Genomic DNA, 27,872 nt, shown 5'->3' on the forward strand with positions numbered 1-27,872 from the left:
CAACACAGTGGTGAGTGCATGACTGAGTCTTGTTGACCCCTGGGAGAGAATGTGGGAATACTTGGCGGGGCCCATTTGTATATATATCCAGGTAGGGTTAATATTGTTATTATTATATATATTAGGAAGTACCCTGCATCTGCTGTGACCTCAGGATTGGAGTAGGTGTGAGATTGGGAAGCCTCATTATGAAAGGACAGGGGTAAGCCAGTGTGTGCTGTCATGCCTTGGTATGGATGTGTGTAGCCAGCTATGATGTGCCAAGGCTTCTGGATGTAGTATGGTTGTCACTGAGGTGATCCCTTTTCACTAGATGTCAGGGCTAAGAGCATGAATGATGTATGTTTGTGGTGCCTTGTTTGGGCCACCCTGTGTTTGATTGCCAGCCTAATCTGTAGATTGATAGATAATGAAAATTTTTTATTGATTTGTAGAACTATAAGCTCTTAATTAAAAAAAAAATAAAAAAAACATTTTAACTCCTCTTTTGAATAATGTATTGTTTATTGAAATTGGTACGATAGTGATGAAATGTTAGGGGAAAATTTGAAGAAAAAAAAGTTGTGAGATATCAAGGTTTAAAGGATACATACCTTTTAAATCCCACACCCTTTAAATTTTAAAGCTCAGTGCATGTGGGCAGATGCTGGATCATTTGGTCACTCACCATCTTCTCTATCACTTGAAGTGTTATATGACACAAACACTATTTAACACATCATTCAGGAAGGGATAAATCATTGTGTGCTGTCATCATGCCATGCTCTGGATGTATGTGGCCAGCTGTGCTATGCTTAAGCCATGTGGGTGTAGTACAGTGATCCACAAGACTATCCCTTTCCACCATGGGCTGACAGGGCTAAGAGCCTGCAAGAATGATGTGTGTGAGTGTATGGTGCTTTGTCTGGGCAACCTCGTGTTAGATTGCTGGCCTAGTGTAAAGACAAATTATTATTTTTAATATTATTATTATTTTTATTATTATTATTATTATTATTATTATTATTATTATTATTATTATTATTATTATTATTATTATTATTACTGTTATTATTGTTACTTATTATTATTATATTATTTCATTATTATTATAGTTTGAATACTATAGTCTATTATGTCTGTATTCTAGGCCATCCCCCAAAGAGAAAAAGAGTGTGTGGACAGAGCACAAAGCCCCAGGTGGTCGTGTTTACTACTACAACACAGTGACACGGCAGAGCTCCTGGGAGAAGCCAGATGAACTCAAGACTCCAGCAGAGGTGGGACAGATAGTGTAGGATGGCTCATTGGCTTCATCTCATGTTAAAACCTTTCTAGCTTTATATATATATATATATATATATATATATATATATATATATATATATATATATATATATATATATATATATATATATATATATATATATATATATATATATATATATATATATATATATATATATATATATATATATATATATATATATATATATATAGTCACTGCAAAAACATTAGGATGTTTGAAAGAAAAAAGGTTTAATTTTGTTGACTTGTTTTATTGTTTAGTACTTAGGCATTTCTCCTTTGTGAATGAGCACATACCCTGGGCATGAATTAAAGAAGATTGAGGAAATACTGACTCTCCAGCTTGCAGCACCAGATATTTATGATGGCTGCCAGCAATTTTGGTGCAGATGTCATCTAATTTTTCATGGTGCTCAGCTTCCTTTTTATGTAGCTCCATGCATTCTCAATGGGATTGAAGTCTGTTGAGTTCCCTGGCCAATCCAAGATCTCAGTCCTTTTGTCCTAGGAGTTACTTTGCCTTTTTTCCCCTATATACGAAAATGTGCATGTTTAAAATCTTGAACAGCAACAAATGGTTTTCCAGCACTGTACATTACCTGTCTTCATTTATTGCTGTGCTTTTAGGAGGAAAATATAACCTTCCCCTTCTGCTAGAACCACTGAAGCAGGTCCACACCATGACATAAGCTGCATGTTTTACTGTTTTCATGGTGAATTTGGGATGAAAATGGTTGGACCCTTGTGGATGCTACACCGTCTTGCCAGCACTTCTCAGTACATAAAAGCAGTATTCATCAATGAACATCAAGCTTTCCCAGTCTTCTGTTATCCATGACCTATACTTGTTACAAAATTCTAGCCTCTTCTTTTTCATTGCCTGAGTAAGTAGGTGTTTTTTTGGCTGGTGTGTTGCTCCATTGTCCCAGGTCCATCTGCAGCCAGTGTTGAATTGTTTGGACCTACACCTTGTTGAGCAATTCTGGATTCAGGGTTTTTAAATCTGTACATGTTCTTGAAGGCTTGTCCATTTGGTTTATCTTCTTAGAAGTTTTCTATGGTGCCATAGTCCTTGACCCTTTTTTCTGTGCCAATGCCACCTTTAATTCCCCAGCCTCAGCCCACCTATACCAGATAGAAACAATTTTTAAAAATTTGTCTCCCTTGCAATTTGTCCTGTGGTCTTCCCCTCTCTGTACATGGTTACTACCATATATTTTGGCATATAAGATAACACTTGAATCATCCTAAAAAAGACACAAAAAGAATGTGGTGTCCTATACATCAGATACAAAAACAATGACCTTAAAATTTTATGCAAAATACTATTGTAATGACAATTTGAATTGTTTTGACTTTATGTTACTACTTTTGGGGAAGTTAAACATAGTAAAATAGGAATCTGTTTTGAGAAAATGCTCTGAAACATATTCCTGTTGAAAAGAGAAGATGAAGCTCTCCAGCTTGCAATGTTGTATATGGACGAAGTCCATATACTGAGAAAAAATTTTCAAGAATGTTGATATATCTAATTAAAAGAAACATGACATATAGAAGATTATGGCTAACAGCCCGACACACACAGGTGGGACAAGGCAAAGGTTTGTTTATGTTTAGGAAAACTGATTTTACTGCACATTGCCTATCCATGATTTTATACTGTCTTCGTCCATCAATCCTTTCTCATGAAAATGTACAAAAGCACCTGGTGGGAATTTTATTTTAAGTTTAGTTTTGCATTTGAAGATGAAAAAAAAAATTTATTCTTTGTACTGGTATATCATTGTCTCAGTTGTCTGGTGCTCACTGACCTAAACTTCACCACAAATGGTTTGGTGGCTTGGGTGTCATCTTATACAACCACCGTCAGCTAAAACCATTAAATTCAAACCAAAATTTTGGGGACATCTTATCTGAAAGTCTGCAAAAATATATGGTATCTGAGTCTTTCTGATGAAGGATAATGATTTTCCTGGCATAATGACTAAGCAGCCAAGATATTAAGGGTAGCAAGGAGATGGGTAGAGAGAGGGTAGGAACAGTTCAGGAGCAATTTACAAATATCAGCCTTTCTCATAGCTGGCAAATGTCTGAAGACATGAGGAAGCACAGGAATGAGACTCAGCAGCCTACTGAGCTGCCAGACGGTCAGTACACATAAGAAACATCAACTGCTCCTACCAGGAATGACACATAATCTTAGGATCGATCTCTGTCCTAAGTTTTTTTTTGCATCCTAAGTATTTTTTTTTTTTTTGTGGTGACTGTATTTATCTGTTTCAGACAACTTTCTCTTAGGAATTCTCCATGTATTTTTTTCTTTGCATTCATTTCTTGTATGCCTTTTTATTATCTTATTTTTTTCTGTTTACTCTGACATACTCAAGCATTCTTTTCTCTTTGTTCACTAGGCAATGCCTAGGAAATATACAGGCCATGATTTTTTTTTTTTATGTAGGAAGGACACTGGCCAAGGGCAACAAATTTTGCCTTTGCTGAATCTCATATAATTATTGAAATGGTACTAAAGAAGTAATATAATGCACATTAAAAAATTCATATGTAGAGTAATTAAAAATTGCTTTATTATGAAAAGCTGTTTCAGCAATAAGCAAAAAAAAAAAAAAAAAAAAAAAAAGAAACAAACAAAAATTCCACTGGATTGAAAAAGTGTATTAATCACACGCAATGTGATCTGATCTTTGAATCTTACAAATCTGATAACTATGTAATTCTGAAATGAAATGCTATCATAAGGAGTCATAATTAACTGCCACAACCATGGTCTTCACCCACCTCCTCCCAGACTGTTTGCTTCTGAACATTCATGCCAGGTTCATGTTTCCTTCACTTTTGAGTCCCCATTCCACTCAGTGTGAAGGGTGATGTTGCAGATTATCAACAAGCTTCTTGATTCTTGGTCTTGTTTCACTTAAAGCACACCGTAGGTCATGCTTCACTTCAAGTCTGTTGCGATATTTCGTTTTAATGTGGAGTAGTTGAGAGAATGCAGCCTCACAGGAATAAGTTGATGAAAATGGTAGGAGGTGGCAAAAAGCTAAGTCAGATAAGTTTGGGTATGAAGCTGCCATTGATGACCAAAATACTGTGAGAGATTCAGTTTCAAACTTCATCTTAGCTCCTGAATCCTCCTGAAGTGTCAACAGCATCAGGAATGCATGTCACTGGAGCAGTGAAGGGGGCCCCTTACTAGCCGAGAAGTTAGGCTTTGGATATCTGGGAAGTATCTTTTAAATTCCCCTTCCAAGGCCTCAAGATGTTGGGTAATCAAGTACTGTGCAGCAGCATCACACTCCTCTACAATTTCTGACACTGTCTCCAGCATTGTCAAGTTTCCCATTCCAACTTTGCGCCTCCAATTCTCCATCTTACGAATGAAAGCTTTGATTTTGTCCACAAAATCAATTATCAAACTTCCTTTCCCTTGGAGTTCCAGGTTCAGTGTGTTCAACTGTCTAAATATGTCAACAAGATAGGCTAGCCGTATTTTGAAGCTATCTGCAGACCATGCTGACAGCAAATCTTGCTTGTTCTGTATTCTCAGAAAGAGGCTGATCTCTTCTCTGAGCTCAAATGCACGCTGAACTACATTTCCTTTTGATAACCAGCGAGTTGCTGTATGAAATAGGAGGGTCTCATGAGCTGCATCCATATCTTGGCAGAGTCTCTTGAAAAGGCATGTGTTAAGAGCACTACCTTCTACAAAGTTAACTGTCTTTATAATTGTATTCAGAGTGTCCTGTAATTCTGAGGGTAGCATTTTTGATGCAAGAGCTTGCCTGTGGATCATGCAGTGAAGAGGGATAGCATTTGGTGCTTTTTGTATAATTCTTGTAACAAAACCTGACTGAGAACCCAACATGGCTGGAGCCCCGTCTGTGCATATCCCACAGAGATTGCCCCAGTCAAGACCTTCAGATTCAAAGAATTCTGTAAGTTTCTCCATTACATCCTCACCTTTTGTAGATTGTTCAAGAGGCTCACAAAACAAGAATTCCTCCTTCAGATCCTCATCATGAACATACCTTACAAAAGCCAGGAGTTGTAAGCAGGACTGGACGTCAGTGGACTCATCGAGTTGAATACTGAATAATCCAGCTCTTTTAATTTCCTGTATCACCTGCTCTTTGATGTCATCAGATATTTGGGAGATTCGGTGTTGCACTGTATTATTTGAGAGTGAAATAGCATTCAGCTTTTCAGCACTTTTCTCACCCAAAACAAGCTTTACCATTGTTGTGGCACATGGCAAAATTAATTCCTCCCCAATTGTGTGAGGCTTCTTTTTCTTTGCTATTTCAAGGGATACAAGAAATGATGCCTCCACTACGGCAACATTTTGTTGATGAAAGGAACCACTGGCATCAAGTTGCTGTCTCTTCATGTTCAATTCTTGTCGACTAAAGAAGGAACGATCTTTGCCAACATGTTGAGGATGCTTGGTTTCCAGATGTAATCTAAGCTTACTGGGCCTTAGTGATTTAGCTGTGAGTATTTTGTGACAAATCGCACACTAAGGCTTCACTACACCTTTATCAGTGATGCTTGTAAATCCAAAATCCAGGTAGTTGTCATCATAGTTGCGTTTCTTATTAGAAGCCATCACTGTACCTGCAATGCACAAACAAAAAACTGCTATTTCTAACACTGCTAACATATGTCATCACCCATGATTAGAATAATAAAATGATAAATATGAGGTTGAAAGGAAGTTAGATTTTACGTTACAAAAAAGTTATAGAATGTGCATAAATACAGCAGATATTATTTACCTTAATATACTTCATGATGCAGGGCTTACTTACCATTAAAGTGGTATTGATGTTGGCTTAAGTTCATATAATGCGGAAGTATTCACAGGTGGGATGAAACTGATTATATGGGGAGGCACACACGGTGATCAATGTTGCATCTGTGAATGTCTGGTTAACTGAATAATATGAACATCCTTGCTGATATGTAAGATTCAAGACCAGGTTATCATACAGAATACACAGCTTAGGAAGCCTTAGATTAGAATTTTGTTGAGTTAAAATTATCTTGCTTCCCTAATACATCCATGTCTTGTTTTATGTCAAAAACACAGAATCAGATTAAAAAAAAAAAAAAGGGACGTATTACTCATGTGTCTGGCAACAAGGCACTGCACAAACCTGTACTGAACCTGTAAGTTCCCTCCACTGGCTACCTACCTGCTAAACTTCTTTGGTTTTATTTATGCATAGCCTCAGATTATAGCCCCCTACATTCTGCTATATGGCCCCCCAGGGGGCCATGGCCCCCAGTTTGGGAACCACTGCAGTCTAGTTCAAACTGCCATGATGACAATGAGGGAATAGCAACTGTTTGCAGATAGGATGGGAGGCTCAATTCCTCATTCAATGTAGAATCCAGTGATCTCATAAGTTTCCTTAGGTGTAATCCTGCACACAGTAGTTTTGTCAATCAGTGTCAGTGAGGGCACGAACATTAGTTCTATATACAAAAAAAGGGGTAACAGACACATGTACAGTATTTTTTTCTAACTAGGAATTCCCTCCCCTAATTAGTAAAGAGCACAGAGGACAGGCCATTGTAAGAAGAAAGCTCATTGAATAAGACTTGATTCACCACTTACTCAAAGTTAGGTAACTGTAGGTATATCACAGAATTTTCCTATTTGAGTAGCCTTCTCAGTGGAAACTGAACATCAACACGAAATTACTAGCAGTGTTAGATGGAATTCAGTTCTGCTGTATGTGGACAAGTTCACCCTACATACCACATGCCCTTCTCAGAAAATAAAACTATGTGTAATAAAACCTTTATAATTATTACCTATATAATATATCCATGTAGCTTTACAGCAATATCCATGTAGCTTTACAGGCTAATAGCTTTTTGTCAGCAGATAAATCTGTAAGTATACTTTTACTTAAGTGATGTATACCTATATAACATTGCAGGCTAACAGCCTCTGTCAGGAAATAAATATGTAACTTTTACATAAACTGTATAATATCCATATAGAATTTGTCAGCAAAGAAAAGCATAATAGATATACATTTACATAAAATATATATAAATTATAGGCATAAATCATTGCAGGCTGATAGCCTCTGTCAGCAAATAAAAGTATAATAAATATGCCTTTACACTGGTTACATAATATATCTATATAATAGTGCAGGCTAACAAGCTTAATCTGCAAATAATACTAGGGCATTCCCTGTCCATATGCAAGATTTAGTGTGCACTGTATAAAAATTTATTCTCTGATCTATTATGTCAGTTCCTCCCTTAGCAAAATCATAGTTTATGTATGGCTGGCTTTCTTGCACCATCATCCTTGGTAATTCCTAATATTATAGGGGGACTACTGAGAAGCAATACCATTACTTTTGGTGGGTACTACATGATAATTCAGTTATTTCCTCATACCCTTTCAATGACTGCCTTTATCTCTGGTGGTATGCCTTTTCTCATGCAATCTACAGTACCTATGCCACCAACACCTTGTGTTTGAAGGCACTTATACAATTCTAGGCTGATACACAGTATGTCTAGACTACCACTAAGGTCTACAAATTCTTATATCTGACTGACCTTCACTGTTGAAAGTGAACCACAGATGTAGTCGGGTCCAGACTCTCTGGAATGTTTGCCTGAGTATACTATCCTGAAGGTGAAAGGAATTCTTACTGTGTTCACAAATTTATATAACAGGCATATTGTTTGCTCTTATTGTACTGCCTGAATCCTATTTGATTTGTACAAGGATATAAAGTTTCATCAGTGGTCAAGAAGCCACCTATCTCCAACACTGAACAGGCATGGTCATTAAAAATTTCAAAAAGATCCCTGCAGCAAACTAGTCATGTAGCCATCTCTGATGTCTGGTATCAACATTGTCAAAAGTTAGTCAAAAGTTTGCATGTAAGATTCCAAATCTGTTCACAGACATTACTGCGCCAAATACTGTGTCACCAAACTCTTCCATGAAAAGTGTTTTGGCATAATAAATCACATGCATACAGCAAAAAAAATAAAAAAAATAAATAAAAAAAGAATAAATAAAAATAAATAAATAAATAAAAAATAATAATTTTCAGTTCAGTCTGTTACCCAAATGTGTGATGGGAGTTAATCATTATTTGAAGGTCTCTGAGAAATTTCTGCAGTTATACCTTCAATTTTCTGATTAGTATGGTGCACAATATTGAAAATCATATCAAACATTATGAACAAGTCCCTTGCCATTTCTTCAGAATTTACAGACCTTGTGTCTCTAAACAGCTGGTCAATGAATTAACTAACCTGTTTTTTACTAATGTCTTGCTATTTCTCCATAGGAGCCACTCAATAATAATTATGAAGAGTGGCTTCCACAGAAAAATAACAAGACTGGTTGTTTAGATGAAAGTAAATATGATAATTATGTATTACCAGGTGAGCTACAGGAATACAAAATCTCAGATATAGAGAAATCCATAACATGAGCCAATAGTATGGACGGTAGACCAACTGTGAACATATCCAGTGATGTAGAATGTTTGATAGATGCAAGGTCAGCAAATTGAGAAGAAATGGCATGGGATTTGTTAACATCTGATATGATTTCCAGTATTGTGCACCATACTAATCAGAAAATTGAAGGTATAATTACTAATGCCTTGGTATTTCTTCTTAGGAGTCACTCTTCTTAATCTATGTCATCATCCACTTCCTCGTCACTTTCAAATTCCAAGATTTTTATTTTGCAAAGGGCCCAACCCCACCCACTGCTGTGACGTCATGAGTGGCTAACTCCTGGTTGGCTGCTACCTGCCCCCCCCCTTCTCTCTCTCTCTCTCTCTCTCTCTCTCTCTCTCTCTCTCTCTCTCTCTCTCTCTCTCTCTCTCTCTCTCTCTCTCTCTCTCTCTCTCTCTCTCTCTCTCTCTCTCTCTCTCTCTCTCTCTCTCTCTCTCTCTCTCTCTCTCTAAGTTAACAGAGAGAGAGAGAGAGAGAGAGAGAGAGAGAGAGAGAGAGAGAGAGAGAGAGATAGGGTCATAGAGGGGAGGAGGCACACAGCAGACCTGAAGGTGGCATTTACCCAGAATTTGGTAAATAGAGGTGCTTTATAGGGTTTACTGTACATATTTAGTCCCCTTTCATTTTACTGTGTACTGTATTTTTAGAAATTAAAATATTGTACTATACATATAATGATCGTTTTCTTATTGCATTAAAGTTAATATAAAATGTGTTTATTAAGTGTGAGACACATATTTTATGGTTTAAACTATAAACATATGTATTGCCGAGCCTTGTAGGGGTGGTTTCCTATATTCGCAGATTTTCGTCATTTGCAGGAGGCCTTGGAATGTAACCCCGTGAATAGCAGGGGAACACTGTATATTCCATTTTGTAGTATCCCTTCTTCATATGGCTCTTCTTCTTTCCATACAGCTGCTACTCTCTCAGTGCCCATGGAAGGAGTACAAGTCAGAGAGTGGCAAGGTGTACTACCACAATGTTAACACCAAGGAATCCCAGTGGACCATCCCCAAAGAACTAGAAGACCTGAAGGCCAAGATCATGGCTGAAGAAGAACAGTATGTTGAGGCTATGTGTGTGTGTATTTACCTAGTTGTATTTTCCTATTTGTAATATACAGGAAGTGAGCTGGCCTCGTAGGGTGCCGTCTCCTTATTTCATGTTTACAAGTTTTTTTTCCTGGAATTCATGAGTGTTTCCAACATGAACTACATCTCACTCAAGCATTCCAACATCTTGTCCTCTTTAGTTTCTTTCCGTGCTCACTTGATTCTTCAGTGTCCCAAACAAGCAAGTCATCCATGCCAAGTGGCTCTAATCTGTTAATTGCTGTTTATCACTATCAAGTTTTTCCCCTTTCTCTTCTGACCTCCAGGGATGGAAGATTTAGGCCTGATTTTTTAAACGTTGGTGTTAGTAAATCCCAACACCAAACCACATGTTTTATCTCCTCTTACTATGCAAATGCATTTTTTAAACTCAGGAAAGGAGACATGATATGGTGTTAAGAGAACCCGACACCAACAGTACTCTTTGTACAGGATAGCAGCTCTGAAATGTCTCATTTGCATGCCAAAGTGATCAGTTGATCAATGCTTTACAGTTTTCCAGCCTAAACAGGCTACATTGAACAGTGCATTCATATATATATATATATATATATATATATATATATATATATATATATATATATATATATATATATATATATATATATATATATATATATATATATATATATGTGTATATATATATTTACTTATTTATAATTTTTCTATTTGTAGTTGGGGCTGTATATTCTCTAATCTGTAGTAGTTGAAGCACACAAGCCAGAGTGAATGGATTTTGCTGGTCTCTGGGAACAACTCTGGGAAGCCTCACCTCCCCAGCTTGATGCACTAGATCAGGGAGTTCTAGATATGCTGCAAATGTATACAGAGAAATAATTGTTTTCAAGAGTTTTCAAAACTATACTAGAAGTGCTTCTTAGTTGCTAACTACTCTAGTTAGTTTGGAATCAGGTTATGAAGTCTTGTGCTTGTGATTATAAGATTAATTGACAAGAGTATCAAAATCAATATGGAAAAAGTGGTGATAATATTCTAGAATTCTTTCCAACCATTATTATTTGTTGCTTTAGTTCCACTCTCTTGCAAACACATTTGAATAAATATAAAATATAACAGAGTGGAGGGAAATGCCATCTCCCCTGTAACCCCTAAATACTTTTCAAATGTGTCTTCAAAAGAATATAATCAAAACAGTCAGTAATAACAGGGGGAGAAAGGTTTCTAGAATAATGTGGCTTCATATTGAAATTGGTTAGATGTACGTATGTACCAGCTAACAATAACCAACTCGCCAGTCACCACATATCCTACAACCTCCTATGCCTGTAACATTTATAGCCTATCTTGTTTTCATTTGCCAATCCAGTTCAAAATTTCACATTCTCAATTTGATGTGCTATATACAGTTAGATAAATATGATTTTTTTCCGTCTACTGGTTAATGCTGTTTGGTAGCCCAAGCTTGATAAAGTGCAGTTAGAGAATATAACATGTTTCTGACCAAGAATAGCTAAGAATTTAATGTTTTTTTGCATTAAAAGTAGTTAAGTGTTGCAGTTATCATGTGAAGATGCTGTAAACCTTGGAGAGGTGATGGAAATTGACAACTTTTTTTAGTCTTGTTGGTGATCCATACAAGGTAAATGAAGCATAACTCATGGGTAAAGGCACTCGAACACGTGCATTTATAAATACCTTTATCTCTTCCTTACAATGATGGATATTATTTTCTTTTAGTAGAGAAGTATATTGATATATTATCATATTTTTAACATAACTTTCAATTGCATATGAATTGTGAATATCATTGGTGTTTCTTGTTAGGAAAGGGTAGGACACACCAACAATTATTATAGGAACCTGTGGCGTTTCCAGCAAGTTGACACTAACACCACATTTAAAAAGTCAGGCCTTAATCTGTTTGACCTTTCCACATATGTCAGATCCTTCAGGCTAGTCACTATTTTCATGGCAGCTCTTTATATTCTTCCAATTAATTTATTTATATTTTTCTCATGGGAGCTCCAGACCTCTGCAGCATATTTGTTCATCATATCCTCATCCATACATTGGAATGCTACTCTGATGTTTGTCATTAATATTGTTTCTTGTGATTTTGGTTGTGTGTCTCTGGGGATGAGTCACCTTGAATCAGGATCCCTAATTTTTTTCCTCTTCTAATTTATTTATTTATTTATTTATTATTATTATTATTTTTTTTTGTGTGTGTGTGTGTGTGTGTGTGTGTGTGTGTGTGTGTGTGTGTGTGTGTGTGTGTTCACGTAGCTATGACATACAGGAAAGGAGCTATGTTCATACTGTCTTGTATCCATATCTGCTAGTAAATAACTTTTCCTTAAAGTCATGAATACTTCTTGCTTGAACCACTCTCATCTAGATTATTTCAGGTTTCTGTGCTTCCAAGAGGAAAACTGCCCATTGATTTCTCTCATTTAAGTGGTCTTTAGTTTTTCCTGTGTCCCCTTCTTCATTATTTTGTTCCACATACACAGGTCCTGTCTATCTAGTTGTTCCACCCCCTTTATCACTCAGAAAATATTAAGTAAGTCTTCTCTTTCTCTTCTCATTTCTAAGGTTGGAAGTTACATTCTGTGTAATCTTTCTTCATTAGATAGATCTCTCGCCTGTCACTGCAGGGGGAAACTAAGTAAATGGCACCAGACACTTCACCAAAGCTTGCTCTTTTTTTTTGTGATGGTAGCTCTTTACATTTGCATGATTCCAGCAGTATGATTGTTTTTCTTATACAGACATTCCCTGACTTATGTAATTGTTAGGTTCTAGATGGCCATTTGTAAATCGTTGTTTTATAAAATATTGTTGTGGCATCCACCACTCACACTGCAGCCCGCAGCTGACCATCCACATGTAACACTCTTACTTGGGCAGGTAGCAACTCACACAGAGGAATACTCAGAACAGCACTCACTCTGTCATCAGGCGCTGTGATGTAGGTGGAAGCAACTCACAGGGATCAGCGTAGTAGTGGAGTTCAAGGCAAGAAGGATATGCAAAGCTTATATGTGCAGTACAGGCATATATTTTGTAACTAGAGGACAGGGCTTATTTATCTTCTGTCCTACAGGACACTACAGGCACAAATACTCACACTAGGTGGAGCACAGAGTCTTAAGTGCAGCACACAGTGTCCACACACTTGTCAGCCAGAGTCACTCAGATGTCCTTGCATACACAGAGCAGAGTAACTAGGATGTCCATGAAAAACACACAAGGCTGGATGTGGGCACCACAAGCTTCACACCATCACAAGTCTCAGCACAGTACCCAGAAGGACAAGAACTTGGTGCCCCAACACACACGAGGCAAATATGGGTGTTGAAGCACAAGACATGTCTCCAAGCATAATGCAGGAGCTGCAACTTAACACAGCTGATTCTTTCTTAGCTACACTTCCCAGCAGCAGTAATTCTCACAGCCACAGAACATCTTCCTCTTGCAGTCCTTCTTCAGGTCAGCCATCAGGTACACAGCAGACACCTCACAGAGGCTCCTCTAGCTTCAGTCCTTCCAGCAGTAAGGAGTTTCCACAGCTAGCTATGATGTCTATCCTCTGAGGTCCTCCTTAGGCCAGTGCTCCCTCTGACTTCCACAGTACCTTGCACAGGCTGGCTTCACATCTTATGTCCTTGTCTGGCCACCAACTACACAAGACATCTCTCCTCTGAGACTCGTTGGCAATTGACACACAGTCACCTACCTCCTCTCTCCTGCTTGTGAAGCACGGAACCCAGAAGTCTTGTTCATTCCCACACTTGGGGTCACTGCATGTGGCTGGGAAGCAGGGGCCAAAAGGCATAATCCTATGCCCACAAAGCAATGTCCTCCCTAGCAACACCCCTCATCACACTGTACATCACACTCACACACACAGCCTCTGTTTTCCTGCTGCTGTAACATTTTGTGTGTACAGTGCCCTGTTGAGTTTTGCAGTTGCTTTCTTCCAAAGCCATAACACCAAACTCCTGAAAATTGTTTATTTGTGCTGGCCACATAGGCTAGCACTGTTTTAGTGTGTTTTGTCCTCACATTGAGAGTTATGCACTGGTGCGGCATTGTGTAATTAATGTGCTGCCTCTTTATCTTGATCTTGATGCTACAGGTGACTTGGGATTCTTCCTGAGTCAGCTTCAGCCACACAGTTACATCACATCACACACCACAACTGGCTGCAACAAATCATATCACACTTAGTCACACATATGAAGCCACATCACACCTAGCCAAACCACAACCAACATTACATCTTGCTACATCACAACCCACATTTCACCCTCCACACTAGGCCACACACAACACTCAACCACACCACACCACACATAACCTCCAGCGACACCATGGACACAAAAACCACATCATGCTACACTTCATACCAGCCACACAACAGCCCATATCACACATATCCACTTAGCAATTCATATCACTTCCAACCACACCACATATCACTTGTGTCATAAGAGCCACACGGCACTCTGTGTTTTGTCCTCACATTCAGTGTGATGTTACAGTGTGGTGGAATTTGTAAACAACATGGCACCTCTTGATCTTGAAGCTACAGGTGATGTGATTTGATCTCCAGATTTTTATAACACAAATATTTGTAAGTTGGAGAGCGTCTGTATTAAGGGTATTCAATACTCTCCCGAGTTCCATAGCAGCCAAGTTATGTGATCCTTGAATTTTGCACTGAGTTCCCAATTCTTACCATCCCACCTTTTGTGCATAATTATTTTAACTCACTTTTTTGTTATGTATGGGATACATCCTCCTACCACAGACAATAAAAGTAAATATGTACATGCTATGTATTGTATATGTTTTTCTGTGTACAGCTCCCATACCTGAAAATACAAATATGGTACAAATATCATATTTGCTGGTGAGTTAGATGGACCTCTGCATAAGATACATCCCTGTTTTACAAGAATGTTTCATAGAAAAAAAATTTATGTTTCATCAGAAATTGAAAAAAATTTGCTTTATATATATATATATATATATATATATATATATATATATATATATATATATATATATATATATATATATATATATATATATATATATATATATATATATATATATATATATATATATATAATATATATATATATATATATATATATATATATATATATATATATATATATATATATATATATATATATATATATGTTACAGTCAATACCTGAATCCAGACAATTTGTAAAGTGACTGATTTTTTCAGGCAATTTGTGAACTGCCTGGTTAGGTTAGGTTAGGTTAGGTTAGGTTAGGTTAGGTTAGGTTATAACCTAACCTAACCTAACCTAACCTAACCTAACCTAACCTAACCAGGCAGTTCACAAATTGCCTGAAAAAATCAGTCACTTTACAAATTGTCTGGATTCAGGTATTGACTGTAACATATATATATATATAATATATATATATATATATATATATATATATATATATATATATATATATATATATATATATATATATATAATATATATATATATATATATATATATAATATATATATATATATACGAGTATATATATATATATATATATATATATATATATATATATATATATATATACGAGTATATATATATATATATATATATATATATATATATATATATATATATATATATATATATATATATATATAATATATATATATATATATATATATATATATATATATATATATATATATATATATATATATATATATATATATATATATATATATATATATATATTATATATATATATATATATATATATATATTTATATATAATATATATATATATATATATATATATATATATATATATATATATATATATATATATATATATATATATATATATATATATATATACTCGTATATTAAAAGGAGGAGGCAGTAGGCACCTGCCAAAACAATAATTACTCCCAATGAGGTCTAAAGCACTGGATCAGGGGGTGTTGTGAACTTATCATTAAGCTCAGCTGTGTCTCACAGCACAAGGGGGACAGTCACAGCCTGCCCTCTTCCTTCATACAAAACTACAAGCACCTAATTACACACTCACCCTTCTCTCAAAATTCAGAATTATCATGGTGACTCCTACACCAGCCTTGGAGTCCCCATCGGATGGGGACCACCAGTGCCCCTAGGTCAGACTTCTCTGGTATTGACCTTAAGTGACCTAACACCCCACCTCAACTTTTTCTTCATTAACTTCTCCAACATTTGCAGTCTTAGATGTAATTTTCAATCTGTAGAACACCACCTCTCCTCTACTAAAACCTCGTCCTTTCCTCACTGAAACACAGGTGTCTGAGGCAACTGACAGTAGCCCCTTTTCTATTCCCTCTTACTGTCTCTGTCCTCATTTTCAATCTAAAGCTAGATGCTGCAATGACATAACTTGCTCTCGTGTCCATGCTCTTGAATTATTTTAGTTTTCCACCATCTGGCTACGAATACAGAGTCACTCTCAAACTGAATTTATGTGCTGTATACCTCTCACCTAACTCCTCTGACTATAAGAAATTCTTTGACTATTTAACTTCCAAAGTGGAGCACATTCTGACTCTTCCCTTTTGTGGTGATCTCCATTCTTGGAGACTTCAGTGTTCACCACCAGCTTTGGCTTTCCTCTCCCTTCACTGACCATCCTGATGAACTAGTCTTCAACTTTGCTATCCTCCACAACCTAGAGCAATTGGTGCAACATCCTATTCGTAATCCTGACTGACTGTGCACTGGAAATGCACCCAACATTCCTAACCTCTAATCCTTCTGCCTATACTGTTATCCTCTCTTCTTCGTTTGGCTCCTCCAATCACAATCTCATATTTTTATCTTGTCCTATCACTCCACTCCCTCCTCAGGATCACCTTAAGCAGAGGTGCCTCTGGCATTTTGCCTTTGCTAGTTAGGGGGACCTGAGGAGGTATTTTGCTGATTTTCCTTTGAATGACTACTGCTTCCATGTCAGAGACCTGTTTCTGTGTGCCAAGCGCATAACAGAGGTGATAGTGTCTTTTTTTTTTTTTATGTAGGAAGGACACTGGCCAAGGGCAACAAAAATCTAATAAAAAAAATGCCCACTGAAATGCCAGTCCCATAAAAGGGTCTAAGTAGTGGTCAAAAATTGATGAATAAGTGTCTTGAAACCTCCCTCTTGAAGGAATTCAAGTCTGGGATGGAGGAGGACATTCCTCACTGTATTTCTTGACCTAAACCTTCCAAGTCTTGGTTTAACACAGCCTGTTCTCATGTTATACATGATAGAGAGGTGGCCCGCAGGAGGTACTTGAGTCATCCATCACCATAATCTCATGTGCTATATATTTATGCCTGAAATCATGCCAAATCTGTTCTCCAACTAGCCAAAAACTCCTTCATTAATATAAAGTTTCAAAATCTTTCAAGATCTAAATTCCCTTGTGACTTCTGGTACCTAGACAAAAACATCTCCAATGACTGCTTTTTTCCCCCTCCTTTATTTCAACCAGATGGCACCACTGCTATCACATCTATCTCTAAAGCTGAACTCTTTGCTCAAACCTTTGCTAAAAACTCTACCTTGGACAATTCAGGGCTTGTTCCTCCCTCTCCTCCACCCTCTGACTACTTCATGCTACCTATTAAAATTCTTTGCAATAATGTTTTCCATGCCCTTGCTGGCCTAAATCCTTGGAAGTCTTATGGACCTGATGGTGTCCTTCCTATTGTTCTCTGAAACTGTGTCTCCGTGCTTGCACCTTGCCTAGTCAAACTCTTTCAACTCTGTCAACATCTACCTTTCCTTCTTGTTGGAAGTTTGCCTACATTCAGCCTGTTCCTAAAAAGAGTGACCATTTTAATCTCTCAAACTACTGTCCTGTTGCTTTAATTTCCAGCCTATCTAAAGTTTTTTTAATCTATCCTCAACAGGAATATTCTTAAACATCTATCACTTCACAGCCTTCTATCTGATTGTCAGTATGGGTTCTGTGAAGGCTGCTCTCCTGGTGATCTGGCTTTCCTTACTGAGTCTTGGTCATCTTCTTTTAGAGATTTTGGTGACACTTTTGCTCTTGCCTTAGACATATCAAAAGCTTTTGATAGAGTCTGAGAAAAAGCTTTGATTTCCAAACTACCCTTCGCAGTAATGTTTTTCATGCCCTCGCTGGGCTAAATCCTTGGAAGTCTTATGGACCTGATGGTGTCCTTTCTATTGTTCTCTGAAACTGTGTCTCCATGCTTGCACCTTGCCTAGTCAAACTCTTTCAACTCTGTCTGTCAACATCTACCTTTCCTTCTTGCTGGAAGTTTGCCTACATTCAGCCTGTTCCTAAAAAGAGTGACCATTTTAATCCCTCAAACTACCATCCTGTTGCTTTAATTTCCTGCCTATCTAAATTTTTTTATCTATCCTCAGCAGGAAGATTCTTAAACATCTTTCACTTCACAGCCTTCTATCTGATTGTCAGTATGGGTTCTCTGAAGGTTGCTCTCCTGGTGATCTGGCTTTCCTTACTGAGTCTTGGTCATCCTCTTTTAGAGATTTTGGTGACACTTTTGCTATTGCCTTAGACATATCAAAAGCTTTTGATAGAGTCTGAGAAAAAGCTTTGATTTCCAAACTACTCTCGTATGGCTTCTATCCTTCTCTCTGTAACTTCATCTCAAGTTTCCTTTTTGACCATTCTATTTCTTCTGTGGTAGACAGCAAACTTCACATCTCATCTCTAGCTAAAACAGCTTCTATGAAGTTAGGCATTTTGAGACATATCTGCCAGCTTTTTTCACCCCACCCAAATGCTAACTTTGTACAAGGACCTTATCCATCCAGGTATGGAGTATGCTTCACATATCTGAGGGTTTCCACTCATACCGCTCTTTTAGACAGGGTGGGATAAAAAACTTTTTGTCTCATTAATTCCTCTCTTCTAACTGACTGTCTTCAGCCTCTTTTTTGTCATGGCAGTGCTGCATCTCTTGCTATCTTCTACTGGTATTTTCATCCTTCTGATAGTATTTTCATCCTTCTGCTCTTCTGATCTTGCTGACTGCATGAATCCCCTCCTTCTGCAGCTTTGCTACACAAGACTTTCTTCTTTCTTTCACCTCTATTCTGTCCACCTCTCTAATGTAAGAGTTAACCAGTATTCTCAATCATTGATCACTTTCTAAGATAAACTCTGAAATTCCCTGCCTACTTCAGGATTTCCACCTTCCTATAACAAACTTCTTCCAGAGGTAGGTTTCAAGACTTTTATCCTTCAATTTTCAGCTACCACTTCGTACCATATTCAGGGACTGGCATCTCAGTTGGCTTTTTTTTTTTGGGGGGGGGAGAGGGAAAATTTTTGTTGTTATATATATATATATATATATATATATATATATATATATATATATATATATATATATATATATATATATATATATATATATATATATATATATATATATGAGGACTGCTGGTCAAGGTCAACTGATTTTTTTTATAAAAAGAAAGGCCTACTTAATGCCATCCTGATAGAGATGTCATATAGAATTATAAAAAAAACAAAAAAAACAGGATATCTTGATACCTCCCTCTTGAGAGAGTTCAAGTCATAAGAAGGATGAAATACAGAAGCTGGCAGGAAGTTCCAGATTTTACCAGAGAAAGGGGTGAATGAGTGGGAATATTGGTTAACTTGCATTAGAGAAGTGGACAGAAAATGAATGAAAGAAAAAGAAAATCTTGTGTAGTGATGCCACAGGAGGAGGCGAGGTATGTAGTTGGCAAGATCAGAAGAGCAGTTAGCTTGGAAATACAAGGAGAAGATAACAAGAGATGCAATATTGTGGTGATAAGAAAGAGGTAGAAGAGAAGTTGATAAAACAAAAAGCTTTTGATTCCACCTTGTCTAAAAGACTGGTATGAGTAGAACTCCCTCCTATACATGTCAAGAAAGATTTTTATATGGACAGATGAGGCCCCTATACAGAGTTAGCAGCTGGCAGTGACGACACAGAACGCCTAACTTCGTAGAAGCTGTTTTAGCTAGAGATGAGATGTGAAGTTTCCATTTCAGATTATAAGTAAAGGACAAACTGAGGATGTTCAGTGTAGAAGAGGGGGACAGTTGAGTGTCATTAAGAAAAAGGGGATAGATATCTGAAAGCTTGTGATGAGTTGATAGATGGAGGAATTGAGTTTTTGAGGCACTGAACATTACTAAGTTTGCTCTATCCCAATCAGAAATTTTAGAGAGATCAGAAGTTAGGCATTCTGTGGCATCCTTACATGAACTGTTTTCTTCAGAAGGATTGGATGTCTAGAAAAAGATGTGGAAAAGTGCAGCATAGGAGTGGATATGACAAAAAGTTTGGTTTAGAAGATCATTGATGAATAATAGGAAGAGAGTGGGTGACAGGACAGAACCCTGAGAAACACCACTGTTAATAGACTTTAGAGAGGAACAGTGACTGTGTATCACAGCAGCAATAGAATGGTCTGAGAGAAAACTTGTGATGAAGTTACAGAGAGAAAGATAGAAGTTGTAAGAGGGTTGTTTAGAAATTGAAACTTTGTGCCAGACTATGAAAAGGTTTTGATATGTCTAAGGCAACAGCAAAAGTGCTTTGTCCTCACATGTATGATGCAGCACTATAGCTGTGCAGTGCCATCACATCTAAAACTGTGTGTGTGTGTGTGTGTGTGTGTGTGTGTGTGTGTGTGTGTGTGTGTGTGTGTGTGTGTGTGTGTGTGTCTCTCTCTCTCTCTCTCTCTCTCTCTCTCTCTCTCTCTCTCTCTCTCTCTCTCTCTCTCTCTCTCTCTCTCTCTCTCTCTCTCTCTCTCTCTCTCTCTCTCTCTCTCTCTCTTTCTTTCTTTCTTTCTTTCTTTCCTTCCATCCCTCCCCCTTCCCTGCCCTATTTCCCATCCCTCCTTCCCTTCCCATTTCCTCCCTCTCCTTTCCCTGCCCTCCTCCCCCTTCCCTCCATCCTTCTATCCATCCCACCCACCCACCCTCCCTCCCTCCCTCCCTCCCTCTCTCTCTCTCTCTCTCTCTCTCTCTCTCTCTCTCTCTCTCTCTCTCTCTCTCTCTCTCTCTCTCTCTCTCTCTCTCTCTCTCTCTCTCTCTCTCTCTCTCTCTCTCTCTCTCTCTCTCTCTCTCTCTCTCTCTCTCTCTCTCTCTCTCTCTCTCTCTGTGTTTTTTATTTTTTTATTTATGTAGGAAGGACACAAGGGCAACAAAAATCCAATAAAAAAATATGCCCACTGAAATGCCAGTCACATAAAATGGTCAAAGCAGTGGTCAAAAATTCATGATTAAGTGTCTTGAAACCTCCCTCTTGAAGGAATTCATGTCAAAGGAAGGTGGAAATACAGAAGCAGGCAGAGAGTTCCAGAGTTTACCAGAGAAAGGGATGAATGATTGAGAATACTGGTTAACTCTTGCATTAGAGAGGTGGACAAAATAGGGGTGAGAGAAAGAAGAAAGTCTTGTGCAGTGAGGCCACGGGAGGAGGGGAGGCATGCAATTAGCAAGATCAGAAGAGCAGTTAGCATGAAAATAGCGGTAGAAGACAGCTAGATATGCAACATTGCGGCGGTGAGAGAGAGGCTGAAAACAGTCAGTTAGAGGAGAGGAGTTGATGAGACGAAAAGCTTTTGATTCCACCCTGTCTAGAAGAGCAGTATGAGTGGAACCCCCAAGACATGTGAAGCATATTCCATACATGGACGGATAAGGGCCTTGTACAGAGTTAGCAGCTGGGAGGGGTGAGAAAAACTGGCGGAGACGTCTCAGAACACCTAACTTCATAGAAGCTGTTTTAGCTAGAGATGAGATGTGAAGTTTCCAGTTCAGATTATAAGTAAAGGACAGACCGAGGATGTTCAGTGTAGAAGAGGTGGACAGTTGAGTGTCATTGAAGAAGAGGGGATAGTTGTCTGGAAGGTTGTGTCGAGTTGATAGATGGGGGAATTGAGTTTTTGAGGCAATGAAAAATACCAAGTTTGCTCTGCCCCAATCAGAAATTTTAGAAAGATCAGAAGTCAAGCGTTCTGCGGCTTCCCTGCATGAAATGTTTACTTCCTGAAGGATTGGATGTCTATGAAAAGACGTGGAAAAGTGCAGGGTGGTATCATCAGCGTAGGAGTGGATAGGACAAGAAGTTTGGTTTAGAAGATCATTAATGAATAATAAGAAGAGAGTGGGTGACAGGACAGAACCCTGAGGAACACCACTGTTAATAGATTTAGGAGAAGAACAGTGACCGTCTACCACAACAGCAATAGAATGGTCAGAAAGGAAACTTGAGATGGAGTTACAGAAAGAAGGATAGAAACCATAGGAGGGTAGTTTGGAAATCAAAGCTTTGTGCCTGACTCTATCAAAAGCTTTTGACATGTCCAAGGCAACAGCAAAAGTTTCACCAAAATCTCTAAAAGAGGATGACCAAGACTCAGTAAGGAAAGCTTGAAGATCACCAGTAGAGCGGTCTTGACGGAACCCATACTGGCAATCAGATAGAAGGTTGTGAAGTGATAGATGTTTAAGAATCTTCCTGTTGAGGATAGATTCAAAATCTTTAGATAGGCAGGAAATTAAAGCAATAGGATGGTAGTTTGAGGGATTAGAACGGTCACCCTTTTTAGGAACAGGTTAAATGTAGGCAAACTTCCAGCAAGAAGGAAAGGTAGATGTTGACAGACAGAGCTGAAAGAGTTTGACTAGGCAAGGTGCAAGCACGGAGGCACAGTTTTGGAGAACAATAGGAGGGACCCCATCAGGTCCATAAGCCTTCCGAGGGTTTAGGCCATCGAGGGCATAGAAAACATCATTGCGAAGAATTTTAATACGTGGCATGAAGTAGTCAGAGGGTGGAGGAGAGGGAGGAACAAGCCCAGAAACATCCAAGGTAGATGTTTTAGCAAAGGTTTGAGCGAAGAGTTCAGCTTTAGAAATAGATGTGATAGCAGTGGTGCCAACCAGTCTGGTTAAAATAGAGGAGGGAAAGAAGAAGAAGCAAAGTTATTGGAGATTTTTTTGGCTGTGTGTGTGTGTGTGTGTGTGTGTGTGTGTGTGTGTGTGTGTGTGTGTGTGTGTGTGTGTGTGTGTGTGTGTGTGTATTTACCTAATTGTGACATACGGGAGAAGAGTTAAGCTCATACTGTCCCGTCTCCATAACTGTTTTTATCCAACTTTTCCTTAAAATCATGAATATTTGGAGCACACCACTTTCCCTTCCAATCCATTCCATGCCTCTATGCTTCTATGAGGGAAGCTAAACTTCTTTATGTCCCTTCTGCAGGTGGTTACTTTTAGTTTAGTGTGTGTGTGTGTGTGTGTGTGTGTGTGTGTGTGTGTGAGAGAGAGAGAGAGAGAGAGAGAGAGAGAGAGAGAGAGAGAGAGAGAGAGAGAGAGAGAGAGAGAGAGAGAGAGAGAGAGAGAGAGAGAGAGAGAGAGAGAGAGAGAGAGAGAGAGAGAGAGAGAGAGAGTAAGAACAATCCTGAGGATTGTTGAATGAGTTGAATGAGACTGATTGAGAGTGAAAATGGATGGAAGGAGTATAAATGCGAAGTGAATGGATGGAGGAAAGATGAAAAGGAGTAGGGGACAGTAAAAGAGAATACTTATTTCTCAATACTTCCTCTCTCTCTCTCTCTCTCTCTCTCTCTCTCTCTCTCTCTCTCTCTCTCTCTCTCTCTCTCTCTCTCTCTCTCTCTCTCTCTCTCTCTCTCTCTCTCTCATTCTTTACTCACTCCTCACCTTTGCTATTTATATTTATTCTTTCTACTTGTCCTCCATCCTCCTCCTTCACCCTTGCCCCTTGTACTCTCCTTCCCCAATTATGTCTCATTCTGCTTTCTTTCTTTTCCTCTCCCTTCCTCTTTTGTCTTATCTCAAATCTCCCTCCCTGTCACCTCCCCTCCCCCTTATCTGTCAGAGATAAGGGACAAGGGAGAGGAAGGGAAGGAGGGCAGGGAAGGGGAAGAGAGGGAAGGAGAGAGAGAGAGAGAGAGAGAGAGAGAGAGAGAGAGAGAGAGAGAGAGAGAGAGAGAGAGAGAGAGAGATTTTATTAGTAGTAATATTTTTAGTAACGATATTTGTACTTAATGTACTAGTGCTTCAACTCCACATCCGTATGTGGGCATTATCATGATAAATTATTGCGATAATTTACAACAATAACAATATTGGGTTATTGGTTATCTGAGAATTATTTTTCCCGCATTATCAATTCATCAGTATCATTGATAATTTTGGTTCCAAACTAGTGATAATTGATAATTTTTATTTTTGGAACATGAGCATGTTGAAGTTTTAAACTTAAAAATCAGATGTAGATATTTTACTTAAAACAGTACTTTTCATTAGTGAAGAGATAGGATAAACATTGAATTTGAATTTTTCTAAGATTTTTCAGTTTTCTAAGATAAAGATTGAGAATAAAAATTTGGATTTACCAGTTTTTTTATTTAAGATGTCAATATCGTCATTGCTAGTATCGGAATTTTTTAATTTATTGATTTATTGGTTACCACCCTATCGGGTGAAAAATATATCACCAGTTATCGATTATTGGTTATTGCCAATAAGGTTATCGTTATTGATTTATCGTGATAAATTTTTTTTTGTCATTATGCCCACGTATGTTCACACCTATAAGCCTAGGCTTACAGGCTTAGGTGTCTGTACTATGGCTGCATTAAATGCGTGGTAGTTATTAGATTTTTATTTATTTATTTATTTATTTATTTATTTTTTATTTATTTATTTATTTTCCAAGAGAAAAGTGTGGCACTGGCAAATACAGTATGTGGATATACCACTTGTTTGCCACAACACTAGTCTCACTGGTTTGCATATGGGAGAGGGGTAGAGAAAGGCCAGCAGCAGTGCCATTGAATTGCAAAAACACACAAATAAGAGGTCTCTCATTACTGCAGTGCCACTGTACCTCTGCACTTCAGCATCACACAGGATGTGAAGATTAAACACACTTTCACACACTTCTAGCTGTGGCAGTGCTGTACCACTGCACTACTATATCATACTGGATGTGAGGACAAAATACACTCTCACACTGTTCTAGGTGTGGCATTACTGCACCACCACACTGTAGTATTATGCCGGATGTGAAAACAAAATGCACATTCACTTAGTTCTAAATGTGGCAGTGTTGCACTACTCTACAACCACACTGCTGCATCATGCTGGATGTGAAGACAAAACACTCACTCAGTTCTAGAAGTTGCAACACTTCACCTCTGTAACGTTGCATCATACCTGATGCAAAGACAAAACACGCACCAACATAGTTCTATATATGACAGTACCACACTGGTCTGTCACAATAGATGTGATGACAAAGTACACACACACTCACACAGTTCTAAATGTGATGGGGGCTACATCACTGCCTCACGACAGATGTGAGGACAACACACACACACACACACACACACACACACACACACACACACACACACACACACACACACACACACACACACACACACACACACACACACACACACACACTTTTAGGCCATGCAGGTAGAATTTTCGCTCTCTCTCTCTCTCTCTCTCTCTCTCTCTCTCTCTCTCTCTCTCTCTCTCTCTCTCTCTCTCTCTCTCTCTCTCTCTCTCTCTCTCTCTCTCTCTCTCTCTCTCTCTCTCTCTCTCTCTCTCTCTCTCTCTCTCTCTCTCTCTCTCTCCAATTTCATGATTCTTAGGTTTAGCACTTTGCCTTGGAAGGAAAGCAATCACGAAACTCAAGAGGGTACTGTATACCATTCAAATTTGGAAAATTCATGTTCACACTTGTTCATGTTTAGAGATTCTACTGTATCTGTTTTGGTCTTTTGCTTGTTTGTGTGTTTATTTGTATGCATTCCAAATGAGTATGTACAATGCCTGAACAAAGTTAATCCTTCAGAGAGAAGGCTGCGGCCCAGCCTGAGGACAAGAAAGGGTCAGCCCTCGACCAGGCTATGGCTGCAACACTAGCTGCCATTCAAGTCCCCACCACCACCACTACTACTCCCAAGGGTAAGTGTCTAGAAAGTGATAGGACAATGATGCAGTGAGGTTATTGGGTGACTGATGACAGTGAGTAGAGGAGGTGGAGATGGGTGGAAGAGGGAGAGGAAAAAATGTACACCATTTATTTTTAATTTTATTACTTTTTAGAATTTAAATAACCAACACATGTCACCATGGGTGTTAAAAGTTGCCAGTTCATATTAGGAAAGTTCCTGAGGGATGCATTTTACCAGAGATCACAACAGCTCTGGGAATTCTTTGTCAACTACATCCTGGGCCTTGTCATGATTATCCACTGTGAATTTTGTTAACATCATTCACAAGGTGAAAGTTTCGTAGTCTCATGCAGCATTACAGCAATAAAATATATCTAAATGACAATGTAACATAGGAGAAAATGTAGCTCTCATTGTTGTATTGCTTTCTTTTAAAAAACAATATTTTTAATGGCATCTCACTTAAAATTTTCCTCCAGTGAAATTTATTCTAAAGCAAGTAGAATCTGGTTGCATAGAATACTTTATTGTGATTTTTTTTTATTTATTTATTTTATTTATTTATTTATTTATTTATTTTATTTTATTTTTTTTTATTTATTTATTTTTTTTTTGTGTGTGTGTGTGTGTGTTTGTTTACTTAGTTGTATTTACCTAGTTGTATTGTACAGATCATGAGCCAAAGCTCATTTTGTTCTGTCTCCATAACCATATTTATCCAGTTTCTCTCCAAACATATGTACACTGCCACAACTACCTCTTCCTTCAAATCATTCCAGATTTCAATAATTCTAAATGGGAAGCTGCATTTATTGATGTTGCTTGAACATCCACTCTTTATTTTCTTCCCATGCCCCCTCATCTATCTCTCTCCCTCCTCCATCTGTGGTACCAAGTCATTTCTGTGTATTCTTTCTATATTGTTTACTTATTTTCTCTTCTCTGTTGTAGTGTTGGTAAACCCATCTCTTCAAGTCTTTCTTTATAGCTTGAGTCTTTTAATTCTAGTACCATCTTTGTAATCTAATGGTTCCATTTATTTCCCCCTTTGTATATTGGCACTGTTAGCTCTTTTTTCTATTCCCTTGGTACTTTTCTCAACAAGCTGTTAATTATATCCCATATGGGGTCTTCCATTTGTTCTTTGCATTCTTTTAATATCCATCCATTTATTTGATCTGGTCCTTTAACTTTTTCTAACATCCAGCTCTTCCAGCAGTTTCTTGATTTCTTGTCTCTTTACTTATATTTCTTGTATTCCATCATTCTGTGATACCACTTTTGGTGCCACAAATTCAGTTTCCTTTGTAAACACAGATTGGAAACTCTCATTCATTAGTTCACTCATCTCAGTAGTTTCATAAATTCTTCCTTCCCTTTTTTTTTTACTTGTTTATGCCATCTTTATGTTCCATTTTCCCATTTATGTGTCTGTAGAAGAGTTTGGGTTTTTCCTTACATTTTCTTACTATGTCAATTTCAAAGTTTTTTTTCTTTTTTTATTATTATACTGTATTCATTTCTTGCCTTTCTGTATTCTCTGGCATTTCTGTTCAGTTGTCTCATTTTTCTTTCATGCCCTGTTTTTTTTTTCTTTTTTGCTTTTACACACCTGGCATTATACCATTCAGGTTTCACAGTTTTCACTTTATAACTTGGCACAAACTGTTGCACCCCCTCTCTTACTTACTCAAAAATATCCCACATTTTTCTTTCAGTACTTTACCTTCAAATAGCTCTTTCCAGTTAATTTTTCCATAAAATTTATTAATTTCTGCAGTTTGCCTTAGTATAGTTATGTCTCCCATTTCTGTATTGTTCTTTCCTGTGCAACACTTTTGCCTCCTGTAGTACTATTTCTAGTATCACATGATTGCTTCTTCCCATTCAACTCAGAAAATGTATACTTGGTCTACTTTC

The 27,872-nt window shown here is 37.8% G+C and overlaps 1 protein-coding gene across 15 annotated transcripts in view; it reads left to right on the top strand.

Moving 5' to 3' along the window:
* LOC135112651 (pre-mRNA-processing factor 40 homolog A-like) overlaps positions 1 to 27,872 on the top strand; it is a 214,961-nt gene that overhangs the window by 31,337 nt on the left and 155,752 nt on the right. For all 15 annotated transcript variants that reach the window (XM_064027284.1, XM_064027319.1, XM_064027336.1 and 12 more), the window contains 3 exons: positions 1,130 to 1,259; positions 9,736 to 9,881; positions 25,850 to 25,962. In XM_064027284.1, coding sequence (XP_063883354.1) covers positions 1,130 to 1,259; positions 9,736 to 9,881; positions 25,850 to 25,962 — 389 coding nt within the window. The remainder of the gene's footprint in view (positions 1 to 1,129; positions 1,260 to 9,735; positions 9,882 to 25,849; positions 25,963 to 27,872) is intronic.

The sequence above is a fragment of the Scylla paramamosain genome, chromosome 2 (assembly GCF_035594125.1).
Source record: "Scylla paramamosain isolate STU-SP2022 chromosome 2, ASM3559412v1, whole genome shotgun sequence".
NCBI lineage: Eukaryota > Metazoa > Arthropoda > Malacostraca > Decapoda > Portunidae > Scylla > Scylla paramamosain.